This window comes from Phytophthora infestans, genomic scaffold (genome assembly GCF_000142945.1).
Source record: "Phytophthora infestans T30-4 supercont1.13 genomic scaffold, whole genome shotgun sequence".
NCBI classification, from domain to species: Eukaryota; Oomycota; class Peronosporomycetes; order Peronosporales; family Peronosporaceae; genus Phytophthora; species Phytophthora infestans.
The window spans coordinates 1,885,144-1,909,527 of record NW_003303746.1 but is presented as its reverse complement, the minus strand read 5'-3'; the positions used below and the strand labels follow the sequence as shown (position 1 = coordinate 1,909,527).

Genomic DNA, 24,384 nt, shown 5'->3' with positions numbered 1-24,384 from the left:
CATCCTACGTATTAGATCCGACGGGAGCGGAAAAATGTGTATCCCCTTACAAATATTAAGATGCCGGCGTATCAGACGCATATTTTCATTTTATCCGACCGGCGTAATCATTTCGGTACAAACGACTCCATAAGCGCTTTTAAAATTTGTTGTATTTATACCGTAGCAAGTTCTCGAAAGCGCTTAAATGGCGACATGATGAATGCAATTAAGAGCCTCTGTGATGACGAGATGCAGAAGCTACACTTATAACTACTAATAGGTGGTGCATTGCGAATTCATATTATTGTACCCATTATTAAAGAGACATTGACAATTTGCATCAATTACTTGGACATTTTTTTTACATTATTTAGCGCTCGCTAGCTACACGCAACTACTGAGAGCATCGAGCTCTATATCGACACGACGGGACAGGCATCTGGACTTGGTGCTTCGCCAGCGGGCTACCAGCCGGCAGCATGCTTCCCGCCCTGCCGGGTGGGGCAACAGCTCTTATGGGGTCTGCATGGAGCCTGGCGGTGGCATCCTCGCTGCTGGTGGTAGAGTACAGCCGGAGTCCGGTGCGCCACCTACAGGATCCCATCCACCGGGCAGCCTGCCGCCCACCCTACCGGGCAAGCCGCCATAGCCGTTGAGGGTCCGCCCGCGGCTGATGTCCTCCTTGCTCCTTCCACACTTGCTGCCCTTTCTGGCCTTCCTGCCGTTCCTCTTTTCGTCACCGCCACCCTCCTGCCACACGTGTCGACGCCGCCGTCGTCGCCCCTCGCCGCCTTCCACCTGCCTTGGGTTTGCCTGCTGTAAAATTAAAAATGTTAGTGTGTGGCCCACAGCATCTAATTTTTGATTTTAAATATTTGTACTGAGGGTTGTTATTATTATGTACCATGCATTTGGTACAGGTCCGATAAGGTCATCCGGTCCGATAAATTTTGGTATGAAAATTTAATGAGGTTGATCGCAGTTTTTTCAACATTGAATACTTATTAGGGGCTCCTACCGTAATTTTCCTGTTTGCCAATTTTTAAGCTACGAGTTTGACTGCCGTTTTTGATGAAGTTGAATGCACAAAGGAGTAGATTGAACGCTCAGCGATAGTACGCGGCTGATCTCCAGAACGAAATTGATTATTTGATCAGTTACGACGGATAAATGGCATGATGGAAACGAAGTTGGATGTACTAGATTAACCCTTCTACACCGGCATTACGGATAATCCGGAATACAATTTATGGAGGTGTTATTATTCCGGGATCTCTGCTTCGCAAAATCTGTCATGTTATTTCCGCATATAGGTATTTGTAAACATAAACTTTGGCAGGGTAAGCATCGAACCCGTGACATGATTTTTTGCGGGAAAGGGTTTGGGTTACTGTATAAGAATCCACGAGGCCGGGAGCCGTCTATTTCAAAATCAGCGGCCACCCAGACAGACCAACACTCTCAAGATGGAGAAGCCGTTCAAGCAAATTTGGAGAGAGCTGACCAAAAAAGGCTGGATACCCAGACGGCCGAAGGGATTGAGCGTCGACTTCACCTACGTACCACCCGAGGGAGATGCAAAGGGCGTTGAAGGTGTCGACTACTTCGTTGGTACGCTACCGACTTGTATTGCTGCGTTGAAAGTGCCTAACTGTTGCTGTGTATACAAAGGTGAAGTGAGTCTACTACGCTACTGCCGAAGCCAAGGATGGCTGGAGCTACCTCCTCTACCAGCTTCAGTGCTTCCTCTCCAGACAGCAGCTTCTCTGGAAAGTGAACTACTGACTACTGTCCCCACCACAGGAGCCGGATTGGTGACTAATCATGAAGCGACTATTGCTACTTCTACGGTAACCCCCCCCCAGGCCCAGACAAACCAACTGCTGCCAAGAATGATATCGCTAATTCCGGGAAGACCTCAAATGGCAAACGGAAGGCTAGCTCGACAGGAAGCAATGCATCGAGCAAGCGGCGCCGGATTGGTATGTTGCTAACGTATTGACGTATTACGGATTATACAGGCAGCACTGTTCCGGAGAGTAATGCTCCTGTTCCGGATAACACCGTACACACTATTCCGGATATGACTGGGGCTCTTCAGGATAATGCCTCACGTGCTGTTTCGGATGGATCCGTTGATACTGCTCAATGCTCAAACGATCACTGTGAACGCCCAGCTCCTGCCATTACCCTCGATGACTTTGACTCGGATGATTTCTTGGCTGCTCTTCGTCGAGACCGTCTCTTTGACAAAACCGATGATGAAGAACTCTACTTGGAGGAAGGCAACTGGTTGCTATCTCTCGACTCTGATACCGAAGGAGATGAAGATAGCATTTTGTTGGACAAGGACATGTGTGATGTCGATGACGAAGCGTCAACCGGATCTTACGAGGACGATGAACTTGACGATGATGTGAACTTTGGTTTGGGTAAGGAAGTCTTGGATGATCTGCAACGTGCTGGATGGGACACGTACGATAAACACACAAATGATCAGCTACGTCTCGATGCTTCGCCGATGTATGAAGGACCCTTTGGACCTACCAAAGCTGCGCTAGCGTATGCAGATAGCCCCCTGGCAATGTTTTTCTTCTTTCTTCCGAAAGAATTGAGGAGGAAGATTGCAGAGGAGACGAACAAGTTTCGGGATGAGTGTGTCGAAGAGGTAGCGCTGTCGATGCGTGAACGTGCACGTCTGCGCCGTGAGAAGGCTCCGTCCACTGTAGTGCTGTCAGTGGAGGAGTATAGAACCAAGCTACAACGCAAAACCGCCGTCCAACCCCATGAGTTCATGCGGCGGCTACACGTTGACCTTCTGTCGCAAACCCGTGAAGATTTTCTTCCAGAAAACAACGGCGAAGAGCTGTTAGCTGCTCCGGTGCCAAGGCAGCCACACGCCCTGCAGCAGGCGAGAGAGAAGAACGGGCAAAAGAGTAGGCAGGTGTAAGGTGTGCTCCGCGTTGGCAGGACCGGGAGTACGGAGCTATGAGAGCAGCTACTTCTGCCGGACCTGTTCGCTTTCCAAGAAGGGCCGTGTAACCCTGTGCAACATGGCGCGACGGCTGGAGCAGGGCAGTGAGCTTACGTGTAGCCAGGTGTGGCACCAAACGTGGCGCAACGGTACTGCCGTCCCTTCCGAGCTGCAGCACAAGATTCGCTTCGTAGCGAAGCGCCGCGTGGACGACGGCAACACCGACGAGGATTTTTTGTAGGATTGAATGAAAGTGTGTTGGCTCCATGAATGATTGTCATTTTGGCGCGAAATTCGTTTGCCCATCCGGTAACTATCTGAACATTTTTGCAGGGTTATATTAATTCAGAGAATTTTGTGCGCTCTTTGTTCACATGCCGTTTTTGTAACAGCGTTCTCAGCCAATCGTAAGCTCTCACTTGATGACGTGTCCCTGCAATAGGCTTTCAAAAAGATATTTAGTACTGATTTTTCCGTATACGTTAATTCATATGCTACTTAATACGGATAATCCGGAACAATTTTCGGGGTAAAGGGGTTAATGACGCAAGACTGAACAACATATTGACAGCTTCGTCAAAGGTCGTATTCCCAGCTGTACGTCTTGGAATCTTGCTTCCAACTAACAAAACGTACCACGTGTTTGAATTTTGTTTGTATACACGTATAGACGTGCAAAGTACAAGGAGGAGAGACGCCGATATATCGTCGAAGGAGGCAATCCCCGCGCGGCGGAATGACTTCATGAAGGTTTCGGCAAATTTTCACGCGACCGAAACCGTATCTGCCACGACGAAGATTTTGACAACATCAATCAGCGCGACGTGAACGCCCGACGGCTTCACTCGCGTCGCGTGCGTCGTCCCTATCGGCGTTACCTCCTCGATCGCCGGCAGATGTAGACATCGCTTACCCAAGTGCATCACCCCGCTGGCTACTCGGAACTGGTTCGTTGTCGTAGGGCACCCGACGTGCTCTGGCTCGCGTACGACTCGCAGGTGTCAAGGCTTGACCGAGCTCCTCAGTAGCCAACGACCCGCTCACTGGACCGCCGAATTCTCCTCCTGCTATTTTGGGTGTTTCTCCGTCGTCATCCGGGTCGATATCCGCTGCTGCAATGGCCTCTTCTCACAGGTCACTCGCAATATCCGCCGCCATGTCGTCCAGTAGATGTGTAGGGTAGTAGTAGCTAAGCAAGAGCGAGCAGTGTCTGACAATCGCCTTGCCTGACTCCAGCATCTTAATCAGGAAGTTGTCGTATCCTGCGGCTCCTACGATCTGGGCGGGCCCTCGCCAGCGGTGGCCAAAATTCGTGATGCTAGGCCGTCGTGCAGAACGGTAAACCCAGACTAACGAATTCGGCCGGAGCTCACGTCCCCTACGCCCCTTTCGTTGATTGTAGTACATTGCCTGTCGCGCCTGCTCCTTCTCCAGCGTCATCGCCGCCAATTCGCTCGCCTCCTTTAAGTCTGCTATTAAGACCTAGTGGTACCCCTGCAGTGTACCATGTGGGTACCCCAATCGACTCCGCCGCAGTAGTTCCGCGGCGTGCGTAATTACCTGCCCATCATCAGCTCATTGGGCTGATACCCATGCGTAGCGTGCCTCGCTGAGCTGTAGCTGTACAGGGCGCTCGGTAAGAAGTCGTCCCAGGCGGCTTGCTCCGCATCTACGTACAAACTCACAATGTCCTTCCACGTGCGATGGAAACGTTCATCGAGACCCAGCAGGTTCGGTCGGTAGGGCTCTGGTGTTGACTGCTTCGCCTGCAGCAGCCTTAACAACTCTACCGTAGCCTTACTGCTGAACTCCATTTCCCCGTCCATCATAATATCCCGCATAGGTCCAAAGCCCAAAACCACTCGCTCCATAAAAACCTCGCAATCGCCTTCCGCCTATGCTCACTTACTACCTCTGCCACTGCATATCTGGTGGTGTATTCTACCGCTGCTATTACGAACCGCTTGTCGTTCGGTGTCACGGGTAACGGCCCGGCCACGTCAATTGCCCAACGGTCTCCGACGTCTCCAGTACGGACACTTCGTAATGGAAGCACTACCGCTTTAGGTGTGCGTTTCACAAGCCATATCCTTGGCAGGCAGAGACCCAACTTCTCACAGTCTTGACCATATGAGGCCACCAATACAATCGTCGCAGCCGTTCGCTCGTCTGTGGGCCCCTCATATGTTCATTCCAGATACTGTCGTGACTGAACGCCAAGGCCCAATACACAGCAGGAAGTAGTACACGCTCCCCTCCCGGCGCAATATCCACTCGTACCATCCATCGTCATTCACAAATACACGTCGTCCACGATAATCGCCATGCTCCAGTTATCCCTGCACTATATTCGACGTGCTCTGTTCCGCTTACTATCTCCATCCGTAAGCTGAACTACTCCTAGCTCCGCACTATCTATGGGTCGTACTGCTGCGACACCGCCAAACTCCACCGCTAAATGCTCCAGCTCTAGCCCTACTACCCCCGCTACTTCATCTCTAGCAATCACTTGCTTCACTTGCGCTCTGCCAATGGCGGGCTCATCTTCGTTGTCGAACTCCTGCTGCATGTCCACTTTGTCCGTCCCTGGGCCTCAGGACAGCGCGTCGGCCACGTCGTTTTCGCGCCCCGGACGGTACAAGATATCGAAATCATACTCCTGTAGCGTAAGTGCCCATCGGTGTAGTCTTCCGGCCGGCTCTTTAGCAGTCATCAGCCATTTAAACGCGATGCGGTCCGCCCCAATCGTGAACTTATGCACGTACAAGTGCGGTCAAAACAATCTCACAGCCCAAACCACGGCCAAATACTTGAGCTCGGAAATACTGTAGTTAGAGACGGTGGGGCTGTTGCCCTTCGAAGCGTAGGTGACCAGTTGGTCTCCACGTCCTTGGGCTTGTTACAGCACCGCTCCCAATCCGGTCTTCGACGCATCTGTCGTTAGCTTAAACGGCAACTTATAGTCTGGATAAATCAGCACAGGTCTTGTAGTCAGCCGCGCTTTCGCCCATGCAAATGCTTCCTCTTGCGTTTCGCCCCAGCCCACTCACTCGTTTTACGTAGTAGGCTAGTTAACGGCGCCATCATGGTCCCAAACGCAGGTACAAATCGTGGGTAATACCCTGCCAACGCTACGAATATGCGTACTTGAGCTTCGTCCTCCGGCCTCGGGAAGTCCACAATAGCTTTGATCAACCGATTGGTCAGCTGTTTCCTTCGATCGTAAGGTCGTGCACGAGGTATCCCATCTGCGTCGCCGCAAATGAGCCTTTCGACAACTTCAGCCTCAATCCAGACTCCGAAAGTCGCTCCAACACCGCTGCCAATTCTACTACGTGCTGCGCCACCGTTCCTTTAGTAAAGATAATTACATCATCCGGATAAACCAAACAACAAATCCACGTCAATCCACGTAATGCACAGTCCATAAGTCTCTGGAATGTACTCGGGGCGTTGCACAGCCCAAACGGCATCCTCTTGAACTGAAAAAGCCCCCGCCGCGTCGTAAACGCCGTCTTCGCTCGGTCTTCGGGCGCAACGGCCAGCTGCCGGTTGCTGCAAGTCGAGACTGGCAAACCTTCGTAACCCACGCAAGGCCTCCAACATTTCATCCGCTCGCGGCAGAGGGTAGACATCCTTCACTGTAACGGCGTTCAGCGCCCGTTAGTCGATACAAAAGCGAGCTCTGTCGTCCTTCTTCTTCACAATAACCACTGGAAATCTCCGTGCTCTGTCTACTGGCCCGATTACGTCCTGCCCCAACATCGTATCCAATTTCTATAAATCAACTCGTAATCTTCTACTGCGTGCCTGCGTCTCCTCAACACAATTGGTGCCACACTACCCGTGTTGACGTGGTGCTGTACAGACGTATTTGCCAACGGCGGGCATCCCTTCTTCTTCTCCCCAATGTATCGGTATTGTCGTAATAGCGCCACTACCAAGTCCCGGTCTGTGGGCTCCATGTCGCCGACCTACAAGCTCGCATCGTCTTCCAATGGTGAAGCGTCCTTCGTCTTTAGAGTAGCTACCCACTCGGCCACTCGCTTGCGCTCCAATCCGCCGTTCAATGACAAGATTGTCATCGTCTCTTCTGCCGGAATCCATGTGCCCAGCGCTTCCCTGGCCGGCAGCTTCATCTTTTGCCTTCCAAGCTCAGCACCGCAATCCGTGCCATGCCATCACGCACAGTGTCAACTGTCGGAGCGATCCTCATGTGCCGTTTAGAGCTCGGCTTCGGGACAAACACGCCAGTCGTCCCGTCTTCCGCGTCCACCGCCACTCGCAACACGCTCTGGGTATTCGTAGTCAGTCTGACGGCCTTCGCTAGTCGTACCATAGAGCTGCGTCCGGTGCCCTCCTGCGGCAGCGACGACACGCCATGACACTTGAACGGTACGATCACCTTCTGGCCACCCTCGTTACGGTATTTGAGCTTCCCTGTCGCGAAGTTCATGTTCACTTGTTTTACCACCATCCAATCCTCGCCCACCAGAAATTCATCACCTTGTCCATCAACGAGCAACGTGTCCTTTATGATCCTCTGCTGGTACTGAGTCGTACCCACAAATCGCCACACTCCCAACACTCGTGTTCGTTCGCCCCCGAAGCCTTCAGCCCCGTCCGTCGCGTGTGATACACTTGCCGTACCTCCGCTGTTCCACTCCAGCGACACTAAACTGAGCACAGCTATCCAGTCGTACCTCCTGCATGTGCGATCGAGTGAACGTCAGCAAGGCTGTCGGCAAGCAGCTTGAATTTCCGGATCAGGCAGCACGCAATTGCGCCACTCGCAGTTCCCGGTCGTCAGCTCCTGCGACCAACTCCACATCTCCGTAAATTTCCTGCTTCTGGTACACGTAGGACTTCGCTGGCTTCTGCTTCTTGTCGAGCACCTTCACCCGGTACGTCACACCGTCGGTTTGATGCTGTTGGCTTGGGCTCTGCAGCCGTTTCCGTTGCCTTGCCCCCTCGAACGCCTTAGCTTCACGGAAGACGTTCTTGCGCGCGGCCCGCATCTCCACCAGCGATCCTTCCTCCGGCAGCTCCTTCGGACGCATCTCCGCGTAGCGCTGCACACACACCAACATTCCGGCATTGGCGATATCCTCCTCGGTGTCGTGGGTCTTGACTGTCTTCCCTCTCGTCTCCGTTCGTCTGTTCCTCTTCTTGACCGCGCGTCCCTCTGCCTTCTTCACTGTAGCCACGGCGACGCATAGTGCCCGCACATATTCTCCCCGCCTACAACTCGCTCATCTTCTGGCGGGACGTCGAGTGCTTGTCGTACTGCAAGGCGCAGCACCTTCGCTCATTTTTCTCGGCGCTCTCTCAGCTCGCTCGTCAGGATATTCTGGACTGCCGCCAGGTCCACTTGTCTCCGCCGCTGCTACGGTCTTCCCACCACTCATCGTCAACGTCACTTGGGACGCATTTGCCGTTGCCTGCTGCTACTTCACCGGTTCTTCTGTAGTCTCTTCCGCGCACACGCCTGCAGCGTCACTTGCCACTGGTGTGTACACCGCCTCCGCACGTTTCCTTACACCCGTAGCCGGTAGATTCGCCGTCGATGCTTCGCATTCCTTCTCAGCCATGGCGATAGAATCGTCGCTCTGCTCCTCTGCTTCCTCTACGCCACTCTTCCCCTTGATTGCTATACCTCCGATGTTCACGTCGGCGATCTTCCCCTGGGTTAGAGTTCTATCGTCCTCTGTCGCCGCCCGTGCCATCGCTACGCAATCACGCAGCCGTACGGGCTCTCCTTCTCCTACTCTCGGGTTGGTAACATCCTCCGACAGCGAAGCCCCCGTCTTCACTGCCGCCACTAGTTTCCCGAAGCCGTCGGTGGCATTGCTGTAGCTGCGCGCCGCCCCCTGATTACTGCTCGCTGCCAGTGACGTCGGTTGGGCCGCCCCTAATGCTTGTTCATCCACCAAACGCCGGGTACACTCTCGCCTCCAGTGGCCAACCTCACCACAGTAGCTGCACTTGGACCAGGTCTTGCGCTGCAGGATCGAGCGCGTGTCAGTCGGACCGTAGTTAGCTAGGTTCGGGCCTCCGCCGGCCTCCGCCAAGCCCACGCCACCACTAAAGCTGCGGCTACTGTTGAACCCTCGTCCGCTGCCGTTGCCACTACCGTAGAAACCACCGCTGTCATAGTTGCCGCTGCCAAAGCTGCCATTGTTGCCCTGATTTCGCCATTCGTTGACGCCCGTTCCTCCGTTCTGCTTCGACTGCCGCGGTGGCAGATTGCTCGCCGCTGCATTGGTTTCCGTTTTGACTTTGGGTTCTCCTTCCCTAACCCGGCAGAGACCAACAGTAACGTCTGAAGTACAGCCAATGGGAGAGGGTCCTTCTTAGCAGTTTTCGACCTTGCCATCTGTGTCAAAAGTGGGTGGTGATTCTCCTCCGAACCCTAAGCCCAGGCCAATGGCTTAGCCGCCTCATTCGTGGATTTCTTCTTCGGCGGGGACATGCCTCCTTTCTCTCCGTACTCGCGGTGCTCCCGGCAGCGCCTCTTTGCCACGCGCCAGTCGGTCACCTTGAAGACCTCTCCGTACTTACAACACTTATCTTCCGCAAACTGAACGGCCTCGTCCAGCGTCTCAGGTTTGTACGCCCCCATTTGCGTCGCTGTCGTCTCGTTATTGATTCCGTTTACGAAGGCCTCCACGCTGGGATGCATTTGCGGAAGCCGATGTTCGTCAAGCTGGCAGCGTAGTCGCTGAGCCGCTCACCCGGCTGCTGACTCGCGCCGCTAGTCGCTGATGAATTCTGAGCATATTGTCACGACTGCCGTACTTCTTCCGCATATGGCGTACCAAGTAACTCAGGTTGCGGTCTTGTGGTGGCATGCTATTCGACAAAGTTATTAACCACTTGCTTGCTGCATTTTCAAGATGTGCGGTCGTGCCGTAGTACAGCTCTTCAGCCGTTCACGAGTCGCCCCCCGGTCCACCGGTCGCTCGACCTCCTGAGGAATCGTTGCCAGTCAAGCCTCGACCGACGCACTGGACTTGCCGCTGAAATCCTAAATATGCAGCCTCTTCATCTTGTGACGCCGTGGAGCGTCCGTCGTCGGTGCTTGTATCCGAATGGGTTGTTGCGTCAGTTGCGCGGGTGCCGGTGCAGCTGGTCGACCTATAAAGCGTCGCATCATAGATCCTTGCTGGCCTGGGGTGAGTGCATCCCACCAGTCCATCGACTCCAGGTCGTGGTCATCTTGACCCCGTTTCGCTGCTGCCGCACCTGCTGTGCGCGTCTCGTCGTCCCCCGGTTGCCCGCCGTCGTTAATTCCTCTGTTGCCCTGGCCACCTCCTTGGCCGTTGCCATGGTCGTACGCATCGTCGTCGTTTTCACTGCTGCCGACCACGCCACCAGCTCCGACAGGAGCCATCGCGACGTTGCTGCTGACAGCCACCTCGTCAGTCCCTCCGTTGCCGTCACCTGTGCTTAGTCGTATACGCGTCCGGGCTGACACTTTTATTGGGTGCTACAGGCGGCGTCGTTGGGCTTCGCGTCGTCATGCTCAGGGTCCGTGGACCCGTTCTCTTCTTAGTTGCTCGTGCCGCTCGCGCAGACATTGTCACCGCGGCGTCCTTCAATTCCTCGTCTAGTATGAAAGTTATTGCGCATCTTCGGTGCTCGTTCGTTTACTTACTGTTCCGTTCTTCGTACTATCACCCTCACTCCGTCCTCACTCTCTATTTACGCCTTCACCCTCTCTCCCCCTTCACCCCCTCTCTCTCTCTGCGTGGATAGGGTTCGTGCCATAGGACCAAGCTTCAATAAAAGGCCCCTGTATGACTACCAAGTAAGCTGCGTGTAATCGGCTGCCAGGTCGTAGCTCGTCGAGACACTCAGTCACGATCTTACGTGGCGTCAATCACTAGTGCGATACGCAACGGTTACCATATGTCGCGTTGCTTTCACCGCCGTTCTTTCCCTCGGCCAAGTGACAATGTCCGGTGGCCACAGAAGTCGCTGTTTTACACACGCACCTACGCTAGCTTACACACGCACCTACGCTAGCTTACACACGCACTGAGCAAACGCTGGGTTTCTTGGTTCGGCAACTAGTGGTGTTCCTCGGAGATCTATGCTAAGCCGCTCGATCGCTATCCCAGGGACTTTTACATTAGGGGCCAGCTCCACTACCCTATTCTTTGGGGAAACTTCACGACGTTCCGGGCTGCTGATACCGACGATCCTGCTTATACCCGTCTCTCTGTCACACTTCGATTTCCACTTAGCGTATCTCGTCTCGTGCCTCACTAGCAACTGACTTGTTATTACTTATCTCCTACAGGCACCAATACCGGCGTAATCTTCTTCTGCGTCTGCGCGAGCACTTGCCTGCTGCGCCGCAAATCTGGAACTGCCCCTCGCTTGCCTTGATCTGCGTGCATGCGACATTTCGCTCGCCCCTTTATCCAGCAACCACGACCTCTACCGAAAAGACCGCAGTGCATGAAGTTGTTCTGGGTACACCACCCAAAAGCTCGTCCGCCGGTTGCTCGTACAGGGTTAATGACTTCTCGGAAGATCCCTCCCGGCTGCCTCACTTCGTCGCCCTCCTCCTGTTCGTCGATACACTCTGTCCTCTTGTCCGCTGTCCGTTGTCTCGCTCGTTTTCCTCCGTCATCGTGCTGGTGGGTGTTGTGAAGAGACCCAAGAGGATTTCAATCCTCTTACTGGAGGTATGTTTTTTAGGCGTGTCGCTCAGTGCGTTTTCCACTTTTTGTAGATCTGAATGTACCAATCCAATGGGAGATCATGCTCTTTCCAATGGCGTGCCAAAATCGCGATACGTACTTAGGTTTGTAAACATCTTTTCGTTTAACGCCGTCTCATTTGGAAAAACGGAAATGGTTATTAATGCTATGTGCTATCTTGTTCCCTTTACACAACATTCAATCTCCAGATTTTGCAGGACATATTGGGATGGTTGGAAGGCTTAGGACAGGACAGAATGTCTCGAATTTTCCGACCGAAATCGCTCGAGTCCAACAGTGCTTACAAAATTCAGTAGTATTACAGGACGCTACAACAGCCGGTCGTTTCTGGTCTTTTGCAGGACAAATATCCGTAGACATTCGATGGGGAGCACACACAGCCAGTATGAATGAATTAAGGCGCCAAGCTGAGCAGATTCGTGACAACACTGTCAGCCCAAGCTCACGCGCTGCATACGTGAATTCCTACTGTCGCTCCGTCTCGTGGGTGTATCTTAATCATCCTCATTTAATACCTGGCGCGTTTGCAGAACGAGTGAAAAGCACCGAAGGCTCTCTGAAAAGCAGCTACGACGACTTGTTAAGCCACTCCTCACTAGAAAACGCGACACCCCCCCCCCGCTTGGTTTTGACCACCTGGATGCAGAAGTATTCGAAACGTAGTTTCTCACCCTTCGGAAAGCGGACGGCGAAGTACTCAGCTACTCTGCTCTTAACACTCACCGCGCTGGGTTATTCCACATCTATAGCGATTGTGAATGCCATGTGGGATATGCCATGGAAAATGAATTCAAGCCGGCTAAAACGTCAGCCTGCAGCTACTCAAGCTCGTGAAGAAGGAGCTATAAGGCCCTTGTGCGCAGCAAAGCAACACAGCGATAAAAAGAGGTTTGGGTATATAGCGAAATGTTCAACAGAATTTTGATTGGTGAGTAGCGTCCGTTTTGCAGATTGTCCAAGTAAGAGTTACACACCAACCACTCAGCTGTTTGTTTGATACTCGCTCACGTTTCGTTTTATTGCCACTTAGATAGGCGAATTACCGGGCGCTGGTAGCGGTGGTCCCTCCGTGTTGCGGCTGACGCAGCGAGCCCAGCGCCGGCAGTGCAAGCCGAGCCAGCGCCATTGGTCTCCAGATCCAAAAGGCTCAAGTTTGGGAAGCGATTTAAATGGTCTAACGAGATGATTGCTGAGCTACTGAGACTTCGTTTCGAGGACGGTGACGTCAAGCACAAGCTGGAGAATGCTCAAACCAAGACGCAGACGGCACTGGCCTGGCAAATTGCGCTAGCGTTCTTTTACAGTCACTTGGTGTTATCATTACCCGGGAACAGGTAGATTATTTTTTATTATTGTTGTATTGTACCGTAACATTTGTTATATGCATGTAGGTTTCTCAGAAGTATCGCAAGCTTAAGTGCACATATCGCAAAGAGAAACGAGAGTCTGAGCAGACAGGCAACTTGACCCGTCAGTTTCGCGAAATCGATGATAGTATATGGGTCATTTGCATAATGCTTTCGCGGGGCGACACGGAGTTAGTGGTGAGGTTCTTCTATACTCCCATTTTCACGAAGAAGATAGCGACAGATTGCTAAGCGATACAGGTGCTGCCACAGCTGGAGTTGAAGCGCCTAAGACGACAAAAAACAAAAGCAAAATCTCACCGATCGCCAACCTGGCTATCGCTATGCAGGTTGGGATGGAAGCCATTGCGGCATCGCTTGCAGTACGTTCTTCTTCTTTATCCGACGAATTACTTGCAAGCCGCACTGAGACATTGAAATCTCAACATGAAGAGGCACGACGCTTGCAAGTGTTGCAGCTACAGCTACTAGAGCAACTAGCCTCAAAAGGCAAGCAGCTAAAGCGATATAAAACATGCACATTTGCGCCAAAACCAGATATAAAATTTGTTTTGTTCGACAAGGCCATCAAAATATCCGCTAGGTCATTTCGTTTAGATATCCCGAGACTATGTGAGAGCGGCGGCTCCGATGCTGTCAACCCTCCCCCATCGCCCATGACGTCGGGTTGGGCTCGTAGTGGGTCGGTACCTTGGACGTCAACACTGTCCTTCATAGCTAAGAGCATGTTGTGTAGCACCACACGGCTGTAGATCAACCTGCAAATACGCACAGGCGTCTTCTGCTCGAGCTTATCAAGGAGAATTCTGAAACGACTCTTTAGCCTTCCGAATGCACTATCTACTGCTATTCGAGTGCGCGAATGCAGACGGTTGTATCCTCGTTATCGACGATTAGTCACAGTCTCAACGAACGGAGTCAACATGTGCACCCAAATCTTGTATCCCGCGTCCGCTAGTAAATGTTTCATTGGAGGAAGAAATTCCAAAATCTATTTTACTAAGAGCTAAGTCGCTCTTGCTTGTGAGCTTCCTCGCCGCTATGACCAGCAGAAATATTGCTTTAGTTGTACAGTATATTAAAAAACCTTTATGCAAAATGTGCTTGCACCACAACTTATCGTTTTCGAGCTCCAGACCCATTCCATAGAGACTGATCATTACTAGACCCAGAACGCATAGAAATGAAGCGATATGTTCTGAGATGGTCAATAATGGCTTGAGCATTACCAACAGAGAAACCTTTACGACAATGGTTTTGCGATGAGAGTTTCATCAACATCTTCTACCACACCAGGAAAGCCGGCGACTAACTGGAACCCTTCCTCCACAGCTTTAGCCTCATCTGTGTTAGAGATAACCACGTACAAGGCTGCCATAGAGCTTAGGCCCTCCATGCAGTCATTAATATAGACAACAGCACGTGATCTTGAAATCCCCATTGTCGAGGCAGCCGAGTCCATAGCCGCCTTCCTCCCCCCTTGCGCTAAGTAAAGCATTATTAGAGCGAATCGTTTTGCTAACGGGCACTTATTGTTTGCTACTGGCTTGCGCTTATACGCTGCGCGCACCTCTTGATACATCCGTAGGAATGACGAACGGTCACACCTTAGCTGGTTTGTGAAACCAGTCTGTATTTGACGCATGCAGCGCGTTCTCGAACGTGGTAGTAGAAAATGTAGAGACGGTCGATGCCGGACGTCTGTACCTTCGCTTATCGTATGTTGCGACCGTGGCCGCCGCAGCACAGGCACTAAGCATCACTATCGCAATGGCGGTACCCTCGGCGTACATTTACTTTAAGCTTGTGTGGCAGTTTGTAGCTGTGTAACACAGCTGTGCTCCAGTCAGAACACTTCTGCACGCGGAGACCGAAACGCACCGTTCCAGAACACTGAAAACTAAAAACAGGTTTAGAGTACGTTTTTATGTTTGCCAATCAGAATCAGTACAAATCTCAGCACAGAATGCATTTACCACTTGAACCAGCGCCTAAAGATGGGAAAGGACCCACTCTCATTTAATGAGAGTGGGTCCTTTGATTTGATGAGAGTGGGTCCTTTCTCACCTTTAGGCCCTGGTTAAACAGACTTTAAAAAACTTAAATTTTAAGCTTTTTAAAGTTTCTTTCCACCCACTTGATGGCACCACCAGGAAGAGATGCAAGTTTCGCGCGGGTGTACTTGATCATGTTGTGGAATCTTATGTGTCGCTCTGCAAATGCATTCGGCATTAGGCATTCGCACATTGAGTGGCGTGGCGACGCGCTGAGAGTGTACTTTGCTCACATGAAAAAAGACCAGGGCGGTGATCGACACGTGACCCGCGTCATGTATACGCTAACCCACTGCATCCATCAAAATGCCCAATCATGGCACTAGAAATTTACTGGGCAACATCTACATTTGATATGGACATCCGCCTGTTTCCAGGATCTGACGAGTATGAGCGATTTGGCAAGCGTTTACACTGTCTACTAGAAGATGCCGAGGTCTCCGCAGAGTTAAAAAGACGAGGTGTGAGCTCAAGTGATATTGGGACCCAATCGATGCGCAAAGGTGCTGCAACAAATTGCGTCTCTGGTTCAACCGCCTGTCCGTCGTCTACAGCAGTGCCCTTGCGTAGAGGGTGGTATCGCTGTGGTATGCGGAACACCTATCTACGCTACGAATCTGCAGGAGATATGCATGTTGGGAGAGCTGTTGTTGGTCTACCATCGAATAGTAATGTGACATGGCTGCCTGCCTCATATGAAGGAATCCTGTGGCGAATAAGAACTCGAGAAGGTGCAACAAGTTTCTCGAGAAGAAGAACATTTTTTTTCTTAAACGTTTGAACAGTGTGAATGTTTGAAAGTAGAAGTAGTTTAAGCGGAGCGCCTTGCCGCTCATCCATAATTTAATTGACTTTCAAATCTTCCATCTCAAGCTCAAGCCGCCATCATCTCTGCCATCCAAGGCCGCTACACAAGTCCAAGTCGACTCAAGCCCGATCCGCGTCTTCTCTGCTAGCCAAGGCACGTCATTTTGACATATTCAAATTGGAACGGAACAATCCCTCAAGACCTTCCAAGATGGTGCGACAGTCTCATGACAAGAACGACTACGTCACCTACACTATCATCACGAGCCCAGCGACTGAGTGCGCTCCGGCCGACACCGCGAAGATCATCATCCCCAAGTTCTACGGCGGCAATGCCAAGGACTGGCTGCGATGGAGCATGCGCCTTAAGAGTTTAGCCCGGCAGAAAGGCTGGGACGTCGAACAAGCCGCACTACAACTTCTCTTACTACTCGACGGTGCGATGAAGAACGATGTCGAAGATGCTGCGAGACAGGCGGCGCAGGAAGCATTCTCCTTTTCTCAATTCTATGAGAATATCGGCCAGCAACTAGTCCCTCTCGACTACAGCGAGACCCTCGACGAAAACCTTTGGAGCCTATCCAAGCGCTGAACGAGTCAGTGCAGCAAGTCTACATACGGCTCAAGGAACTTGTGCGTATGCTCGCTGAGCTACCAGTGAACGCTGAAAGTATCCCCGAGGTACAGCAGTGCCGATTCCTGAAGCGTGTCATGCCTCACGCGTGGCAAGTCAAACTTGCCGCGTCTGGAATCGTCCACGAAAGAATGAGTGCTTTACGTCAGTACTTCGAGCGCATTGAAATGCGAGAGAAGTCCGTCTCGAAAGCCAAAAATAGCAATCAGCAGCAGAAGTCATCTCGCTACTCCCAGCCGAGCAAGTCCAATCACTCGGAGCGACACAAGAGCTGCAGCGACAAGAACAAGCACGGGAACTCTGTTGCACCAACACAAAAGGGCCAGGGTAAATGGTGTTCACACCACAAGACATTATCCCACAACACCAGTGACTGCTTCGCACTCAAGAAGCAGCAACAAGCTGAGCACAAGCAAGCTGAAACTAAGAAATCGTCCAGGTCGAAGAAGGACCCAAAGGTTTACAAAGCGAACAGTGAGTCCGGCGACGAAGACGAATAGTTCAAGTTCATTGGTCTGGTCAATAACAAGCTTGCTACCACAAAGGCGCCACTACGCATTGACGTGCAGTTACGTGGCGAGCACTCCACTATCGAATCCCTCGAGTGTAATCAACGCGGCTATGGAAGCTATCGCCAAGCACGGACGCAGACAGGTCGCGTCCAAAACAACCTATCAGACTGCAGGTGGTCCGGTCAAGAGTGATGGTAGCGCCATCGTGCAGCTCAAATTCGCCAAGCTCAACCCGTCGGTCCGAATCACCCACCGGTTTGAGGTCCTTGAAAGCAGCACAGACTCAATGGTCATTAGACGCAATATAATGGAAGCACTGGGCATTGTGCTCAATTTCAAGGATAAAATCGTTCAATGGGACGGCTGCTCCACCGCGCTGAACACGGGCTCTCCGGTTACTGCGACGGCTTTGGATACGAACACCGACCCCGAGTTCATCGACGAGTACAAGGAGACAAGCGACGATGCAGTCCAACCGACTGAGATGATGCCAGACACGGTGTCTGGAGAATTAGCTACCTGCATCTCCTGCAGCCGTACGCGCATCTGTACGACGGACATCTTGGCATAATGAAGTTCGATGACTACGTGCTACCTCTGTCTCCTGACTTTAAGCCCGTGCATGCACAGCCGTACGCGATTGCACGGATCATAAAAACCAAAGCCAAGAGAGAAATCCAGCGATTGGTCAACCAAAACGTTCTCGAGAAGATTTACGACTCGGAAATGGCCTCTCCAGCCTTCTTCATAGTCAAACCGAACGGGTCGTTACGGTTACTGATCGACTGCCGAACTCTGAGCAGGTACCTGCGACACAGTCCGTACTACGTGCCCAAGATCCGCGAAATCCTCATGCGCCTCGCAGGGGCGAAGTGTCTTTCATCATTTGATGCAAAAATAGGTTACTACTCGCGTCGACTTGCCAAAGCAAGCCGACCGTACACAGCTTTCTGCTTGTCATGTGGCAAGTTCCAGTACAAGAGACTTCCCATGGGCGTTGCAACCGCACCTGATGAGTATCAAGCGTCTATGGAGAAGATCTTTGGAGATCTCGAATTCGTCGTGGTTTATCTCGACGACATACTGGTGTTTTCTTGCAACGAGGAAGAACCCTTGGAGCATCTTCGTGTGGTTTTCGAACCGCACAACAGGTACCATGTCACCCTCAACGGCAAGAAATGTCACATCTTGCGTGACTCCGTTGACTACCTAGGCTTTACGCTAACTGCTGAAGGCATCCAGCCGCAGGCCAAGAAGATTCAAGCCATACAGCAAATCGCAGTTTTCAAGAACAGAAAGGAACTCCGTCGGTTTTTTGGAATGATCAATTATTATCGCGACATGGTGCCTAACAAAGCTGCGCTATGTGCCCCACTCAACCGGATATCCAGCACCAAGGTCTTGTTTACCCGGTTGCAGAGCGACGCATACGCGTTCAACGCTATCAAGAAGGCGTTCGCCGAAGCTGTACTCCTGGCGTTTCCAGATTTCGACCAACCCTTTCATGTGTACGCCGATGCCAGTGGAAAGCGGTTTGGAGGTATCATCATGCAGCAGAAATCCATTCTTGCCTGCTACTCTCGGTCACTGAACAAGTACCAGATCAATTACACAACGATGGAACTGGAATTGTTGTCCATCGTGTCTCGGCTTCGTGAGTATCGAACTATGTTACTCGGCTTCGATGTCGTGGTCCACACCGACCATGAAAATCTAATCTACCCGACAGAGACAAATTTGCGCGTGAAGCGCTGGAAAATACTTCTTTCTAAGTACCGACTCAAACTACACTACATCCAGGGTTCCAAGAACATCGGTGCTGAAGCGTTCTTCCGTATGCAGCTCGACTGTAAGCAGCAGCAGACGCTTGACGAAGGGATTTACGCTGCGACTGACGAGCCTGAGTGCGCCATGCACGGCCCCGTCATCCGTGATCATCAAGAGAAAGATGAAACAATTCAGACGATCAAGTCTGCATGTCCTGCCGGAACCAACAACCTCAACTACAAGCTCATGTCTCTCCTTGGTTGTTCGCTGGTCGCGTATCAAAAGCGAGTTGTTATCCCTGAATCACTGCGAGAAGACCTAGTAAGATGATACCCATAGAACCTCGGACATCCTGGACATGAGCGTCAATTCAAGACGATTCATCAAGCTCTCTACTGGCCCGGTATGGAATCCTTTGTTACAGCGTTCGTCAAGAAGTGCAAAGGTACACGATGGCAAGCAGGACTACGGACTCTTGCCCCCGCGAGCGTTGAAGACAGTTAACTCATGGGATGTGGTACACGTTGACCTTATTGGTCCTTACGATGACGGTGGTTATGGCATCACAATGATCGACCACGCCATACGCTGGCTCGAGGTCGCCATCCAGCCCAACGAGGAGGCCCTAACGACAGCGGAAAGCTTCGCGCGTCAATGGCTCTGCCGGTACCCTCGTCTAAAACAAGTATTCACGACCAAGGTCCAGAGTTTACTAGAAATGAATTTCAAGATCTCTAGCTGAGCTACGGTATCACGGCGAAGCCCATTACCGTTAAGAACCCGCAAGCCAATGCCATCTGCGAACGAGTTCATTTGGAGCTACTCAATATCGTTCGATGCTACGAGAATGTGGACTGGAAGAAGGCGTTACACTACGCGGCATTTGCGGTGTGTGCCAGCTACCCCAGTATCATGAATGCGTCACCCGGACGGCTCGTCTTCGGCCAAGACATGATATATCGCCAATTGTATCAAGCGAACTGGAGTTATATGTAAGAGAAGGCTCGAGGCGATCCTCGCTGACAATGATCGCGAGAACGACAAGCGCATCGAGAACTTCTACAATCCTGATGACAATGTCATGCTGCGGATCCCGAAAGCTTTTCGATCAAGACGCGGGTTGTTGCGCATGGTCCGTACACAATCAAGTTAGTGCACACCAACGGCACGGTCACCATCAACAAAGGCGACGCAGCAAGTCAGCATCCGCCGCATCTTTCCTTGTTAAACCGCACAGGCTCATGGGGGGAGTATGACATGACTGCCTGCATGATATGAATGAATTCTAAGAACTCGAGAGGGTGCAACAAGTTTCTCGAGAAGAAGAACATTTCAAACGTTTGAACAGTTTGAATGTTTGAAAGTAGCAATAGTTTAAACGGAGCGCCTTGCCGCTCATCCATAAATTAATTCACTTTCAAATCTTCCATCTCAAGCTCAAGTCCCCATTATCAAGCGACCCTCTGCCAGCCAAGGCCACTACACAAGTCCAAGTCGACTCAAGCCCGATCCGCGTGTCCTCTGCTAGCCAAGGCACGCCACATGAGTTTGTAATTTTTCCTCCACACTTTCAGCAGCAAGATGAATGGGTTCGACGTGGGGTAACGACCATATTTCAAGGGGTCCCAGGGCATTTGTCGTTTGTAGGAGAGTTTTGCCTTGCATCGATAGTGTACCACACACTTTTCGTGCGAACGCATCTCCCGCCTTGCCATCCTCTTTTTGAGACAGTGTTGTCTCAGGACGCTGAGCTTATCAAGAGTCTGATGGAGTGTGTGCATTGCGGATTTAGTGGACCCGACTCGAAGCTGAAAGCAAAGTGATTCACCTCATGTAGCTATCTTAAGCCAGATGAAGGAGCTGCAAGGCCAGACATTATTGAACATCGAAAAAAATTGAAAAGGTCCGCCACGAGATGGTAAATTCGTACATGAGCTAGGGGATCGAGCCATCGGTGCACGCACAGTCACCTATAATGGATTGCATGATGCGCTGCGTAACTGTCTCGCAGAAGTAGGGATTAAAAAACTAGCCGAAAAGAACAACGTGTCAGAGTCACTAGATCACCAAGCTCCAATTGATCCAGGTGAGCGTTGCAACACTACCGACCTTCTTCTGGGCTGGAAAGTTTCGCCGCGTTCCCCCCGATTTCGTCCTCCCTGAGTGCTCCGTTGCGCATCTGTGGGTGCTCTGGTGGTGTGGAAACGCCGAGAAGCAGCTGTCGCCTCTGTATTTGCTAAGCGGTGCTGACCTGCCAAACAGGAACAGTCAAGAGCGACTCAGTGATGCTCGATATCTGATGAAGAAAATTGAGGCGTTCGCAGTGGCATGCAACTTACTCCATCCGAGACAAACCGTAGAGAAAGCCGTCGGAGTGTATGTGCTTCGGCTGTCGAAGTGCTGGTTAGTACACACGCTAGTGTCGAAGTAAGCATCTCCGATGTGATGATGACTATCTAGTGGAATATAATTGTGCTATTTCATATAGAGAAATCGTATATAACTGGACTGGTTGGTGGAGAATAACTCCCCTCCAGGACACCAGACTATCTAAATCACCACTTCCTCTTTTATGAACTCTACCACACAAGCGTCTTCTCCTTCTACACTCAAGACTTCCTCTCCACTATGGCCGCCTAGACCACTCTACTTTTGTCCTCACTCCGTACTGTACTGCCCTAACAACTCTGCGCAAATCATCCCTCCAACAGGTTATCAGCCCAACGTTTCTCCAGGGGCGAGCTGGACGCTGCAAGACAACACACCTCCAAGCCGCATGAATGGCCAGGGGCACAAGGAGGTGAAGGAGACCTGAGTGAGAAATCGCTGGACGGACACTTGCCTGCGTTAGGCCACGTTGCCAACTTTGCGCCAGCCACTGAGCTGTAGCGCTGCATGTGCAATAGATCGCCATGCTGGGAGGCCATGTTGCCCTCTACGCCAGCAAACGAGTTGCACGCGGTGAGCAGCACGTCTGCCACGCGGTATCGAGCCAGAGGAGAATCTCCCTGGATTCCGTACCATACGCACTGCGTATTGAGCCAGAGGAGAATCTCCCTGGACTCCGTACCATACGCACTGCGTATTGAGCCTACGAAGCAATAACACTTTTTTGCATGAGCAATGTCTCTGTCAATTGACTAAATAGTGTGCATGCTTCTCACTACTTCGAAGTATAATAAAATCCGGAATACAATCCGAAGAGCCACCAGGGAGAAAATTACCCCAAAGCTGTGAGCTAGATAAAATGTGAGTGAAGTGTGCTCCTAATATTGCTTTGGTGCAAGCATTGCTACCTAGCTGCTCAAAACATATTTATGCCACATTCACAAAAGAAATTTATGAATAAAATCATACATGCAATTTGCAAGATGCAAAAACAAAATTGCAAATTTCACAAAGGCTGCCTTGTTTGTACGAAGAAAAAAAAATATTAACCCCCACGTTGAGAGAGAAATACTTAATGAAATGTATGAAACTGGGAGGCATCAACGCCAAAAACTATTCATGCATTCGCCAAACTTTAACATTTATTGTCGCTGGCAAAAGTTTCAAACATTTCCAGCATAACAGTACCAAAAGAATGAGAAAAAAAAATTCAACACTTTATGACTACAAGACAAGCCTACAGAAGCCTCTGTCTACAGAAAGCAAACTATAGTTTTACTGCATCAATTTCATCTACAATGAATTCGATAGTTTGCAAAATCTATCGCTAGCGCTTGCGAAGTAAAAATAAAAGTATAAACTTCCAAACGAGAAACAACTCGATGAGCCTCTAGGGAGAAAAATAACCTAAACGACGAGAGCCTGCACACTTACTGCAAATATGATGCGTACGCTACCGATGACACTGTTTGATGTTATTTATGCTTTTAAAAGCTGTAGCCTTTCTTCAAAAAAATTTGAAAACTATAAGCTCTCAATAACAATAGTCAGAACAAATTGAAAATGACTGCAGCACCTATATCAACCATTTCATGAAATTGGGAGGCAATTCTATAAGACCTCAGCAGCGAAAAACAAAAAACAAACCACACGTTGTGAAGAAATATCCACATATGAAAGAGCAAAACAATGGCAGTTTAAGAAATGAACAAAGCTAAAACGCTTACACAAAATATATAAAGATAAATACGGTGATCAGGTGTATCCTCAAAGGTTTCCTGAGTAGCCAACAACAGAGCGAACAGGTTTTGATCCTTAAAATTAAAGGTTTTCCTGAGGTAGCTTCTACAAATTCGTATAATTAAAACGATAACAGCAACAATTCAGCGAACATGTTCTGATCCTTAAAATTAAAATTTTCCCTGAAGTAGCTGCTACAAATTCGTATAACTAAAACGATAACAACAACAATCACTACGGTGAACAGGTTTAATCCTCTAAGGTTTTCCTGAGTAGCCAAAATAACAATGAAAACAAGAAATCAGCACAGTTATTGCCAAAGCAAAACGGCACAATGTGACAAATCTGACAATGAAAGTCAAAGGAAAATGATCATCAATATCAAAACAAGATCAACTTCTTGTAAATGCTCATGTACGTACAGGACTGTTATAAACAGCCACCTGTGGTACATTAAATACTATCCGACAGATAGAGCATCATACACATTCCTCGATGTGGGAGGCTGTTGAAGTAACCATCTCCGATGTGATGATGACTATCTAGTGGAATATAATTGTGCTATTTCATATAGAGAAATCGTATATAACTGGACTGGTTGGTGGAGAGTAACTCCCCTCCAGAACACCAGACTATCTAAATCACCACTTCCTCTTTTACGAACTCTACCACACAAGCGTCTTCTCCTTCTACACTCAAGACTTCCTCTCCACTATGGCCGCCTAGACCACTCTACTTTTGTCCTCACTCCGTACTATACTGCCCTAACAACTCTGCGCAAATCATCCCTCCAACATGTTGAAGTAACCATCTCCGATGTGATGCTGACTATCTAGGGGAATATAATTGTGCTATATCATATAGAGATTTCTTATATAACTGGACTGGTTGGTGGAGAATAACTCCCCTCCAGGACACCAGACTATCTAAATCACCACTTCCTCTTTTACGAACTCTACCACACAAGCGTCTTCTCCTTCTACATTCAAGACTTCCTCTTCACTATGGCCGCCTAATCCTCTCTACCTTTGTCCTCATTCAGTTCTGTACTGCCCTAACAACTCTGCGCAAATCATTCCTTCAACAGGTTATCAGCCCAACGCTTCGCCAGGGTACTGACGAGCTAAGAGCGGCAAGACGATGCGCCTCCAAGCCCCAAGGATCATGAAGGAGATCGGAGAGAAAATCGCCCGACGGACACCAACTCGCGTGAGGCCACGTTGCCAACTTGGCTCCAGCCACTGTGCTGTTGCACAGCATGCGTAGTTATTCGCCATGCTGGGAGGTCATGAAACCCCCGCGCCCGCCATGGAGCTGTAGCGCCGCACGAGACACATACATTCCGTGCCACACCGGCCATTGCCGAGTTGTGAGGCCATGATGCCAGACCAGCCATAGCGCTGTACTATTGCTGCTGGTTGAAAAGC

The 24,384-nt window shown here is 50.6% G+C and overlaps 2 protein-coding genes across 2 annotated transcripts; one reads left to right on the top strand and one right to left on the bottom strand.

The window, feature by feature from the left end:
• Positions 1–495: 495 nt before the first annotated feature.
• PITG_08434 (uncharacterized protein) lies at positions 496–889 on the bottom strand (the record flags this gene model as incomplete). Its single annotated transcript, XM_002903771.1, has 2 exons — positions 496–798; positions 887–889. The coding sequence occupies 2 exons, from the start codon at positions 887–889 to the stop codon at positions 496–498; spliced, it is 306 nt and encodes a 101-aa protein (XP_002903817.1).
• A 14,369-nt stretch (positions 890–15,258) lies between these two features.
• On the top strand, positions 15,259–15,778 carry PITG_08433 (uncharacterized protein; the record flags this gene model as incomplete). The annotated part of the gene is made up of 3 exons (XM_002903770.1): positions 15,259–15,361; positions 15,436–15,682; positions 15,736–15,778. The coding sequence occupies 3 exons, from the start codon at positions 15,259–15,261 to the stop codon at positions 15,776–15,778; spliced, it is 393 nt and encodes a 130-aa protein (XP_002903816.1).
• Between the last annotated feature and the right edge of the window lie 8,606 nt (positions 15,779–24,384).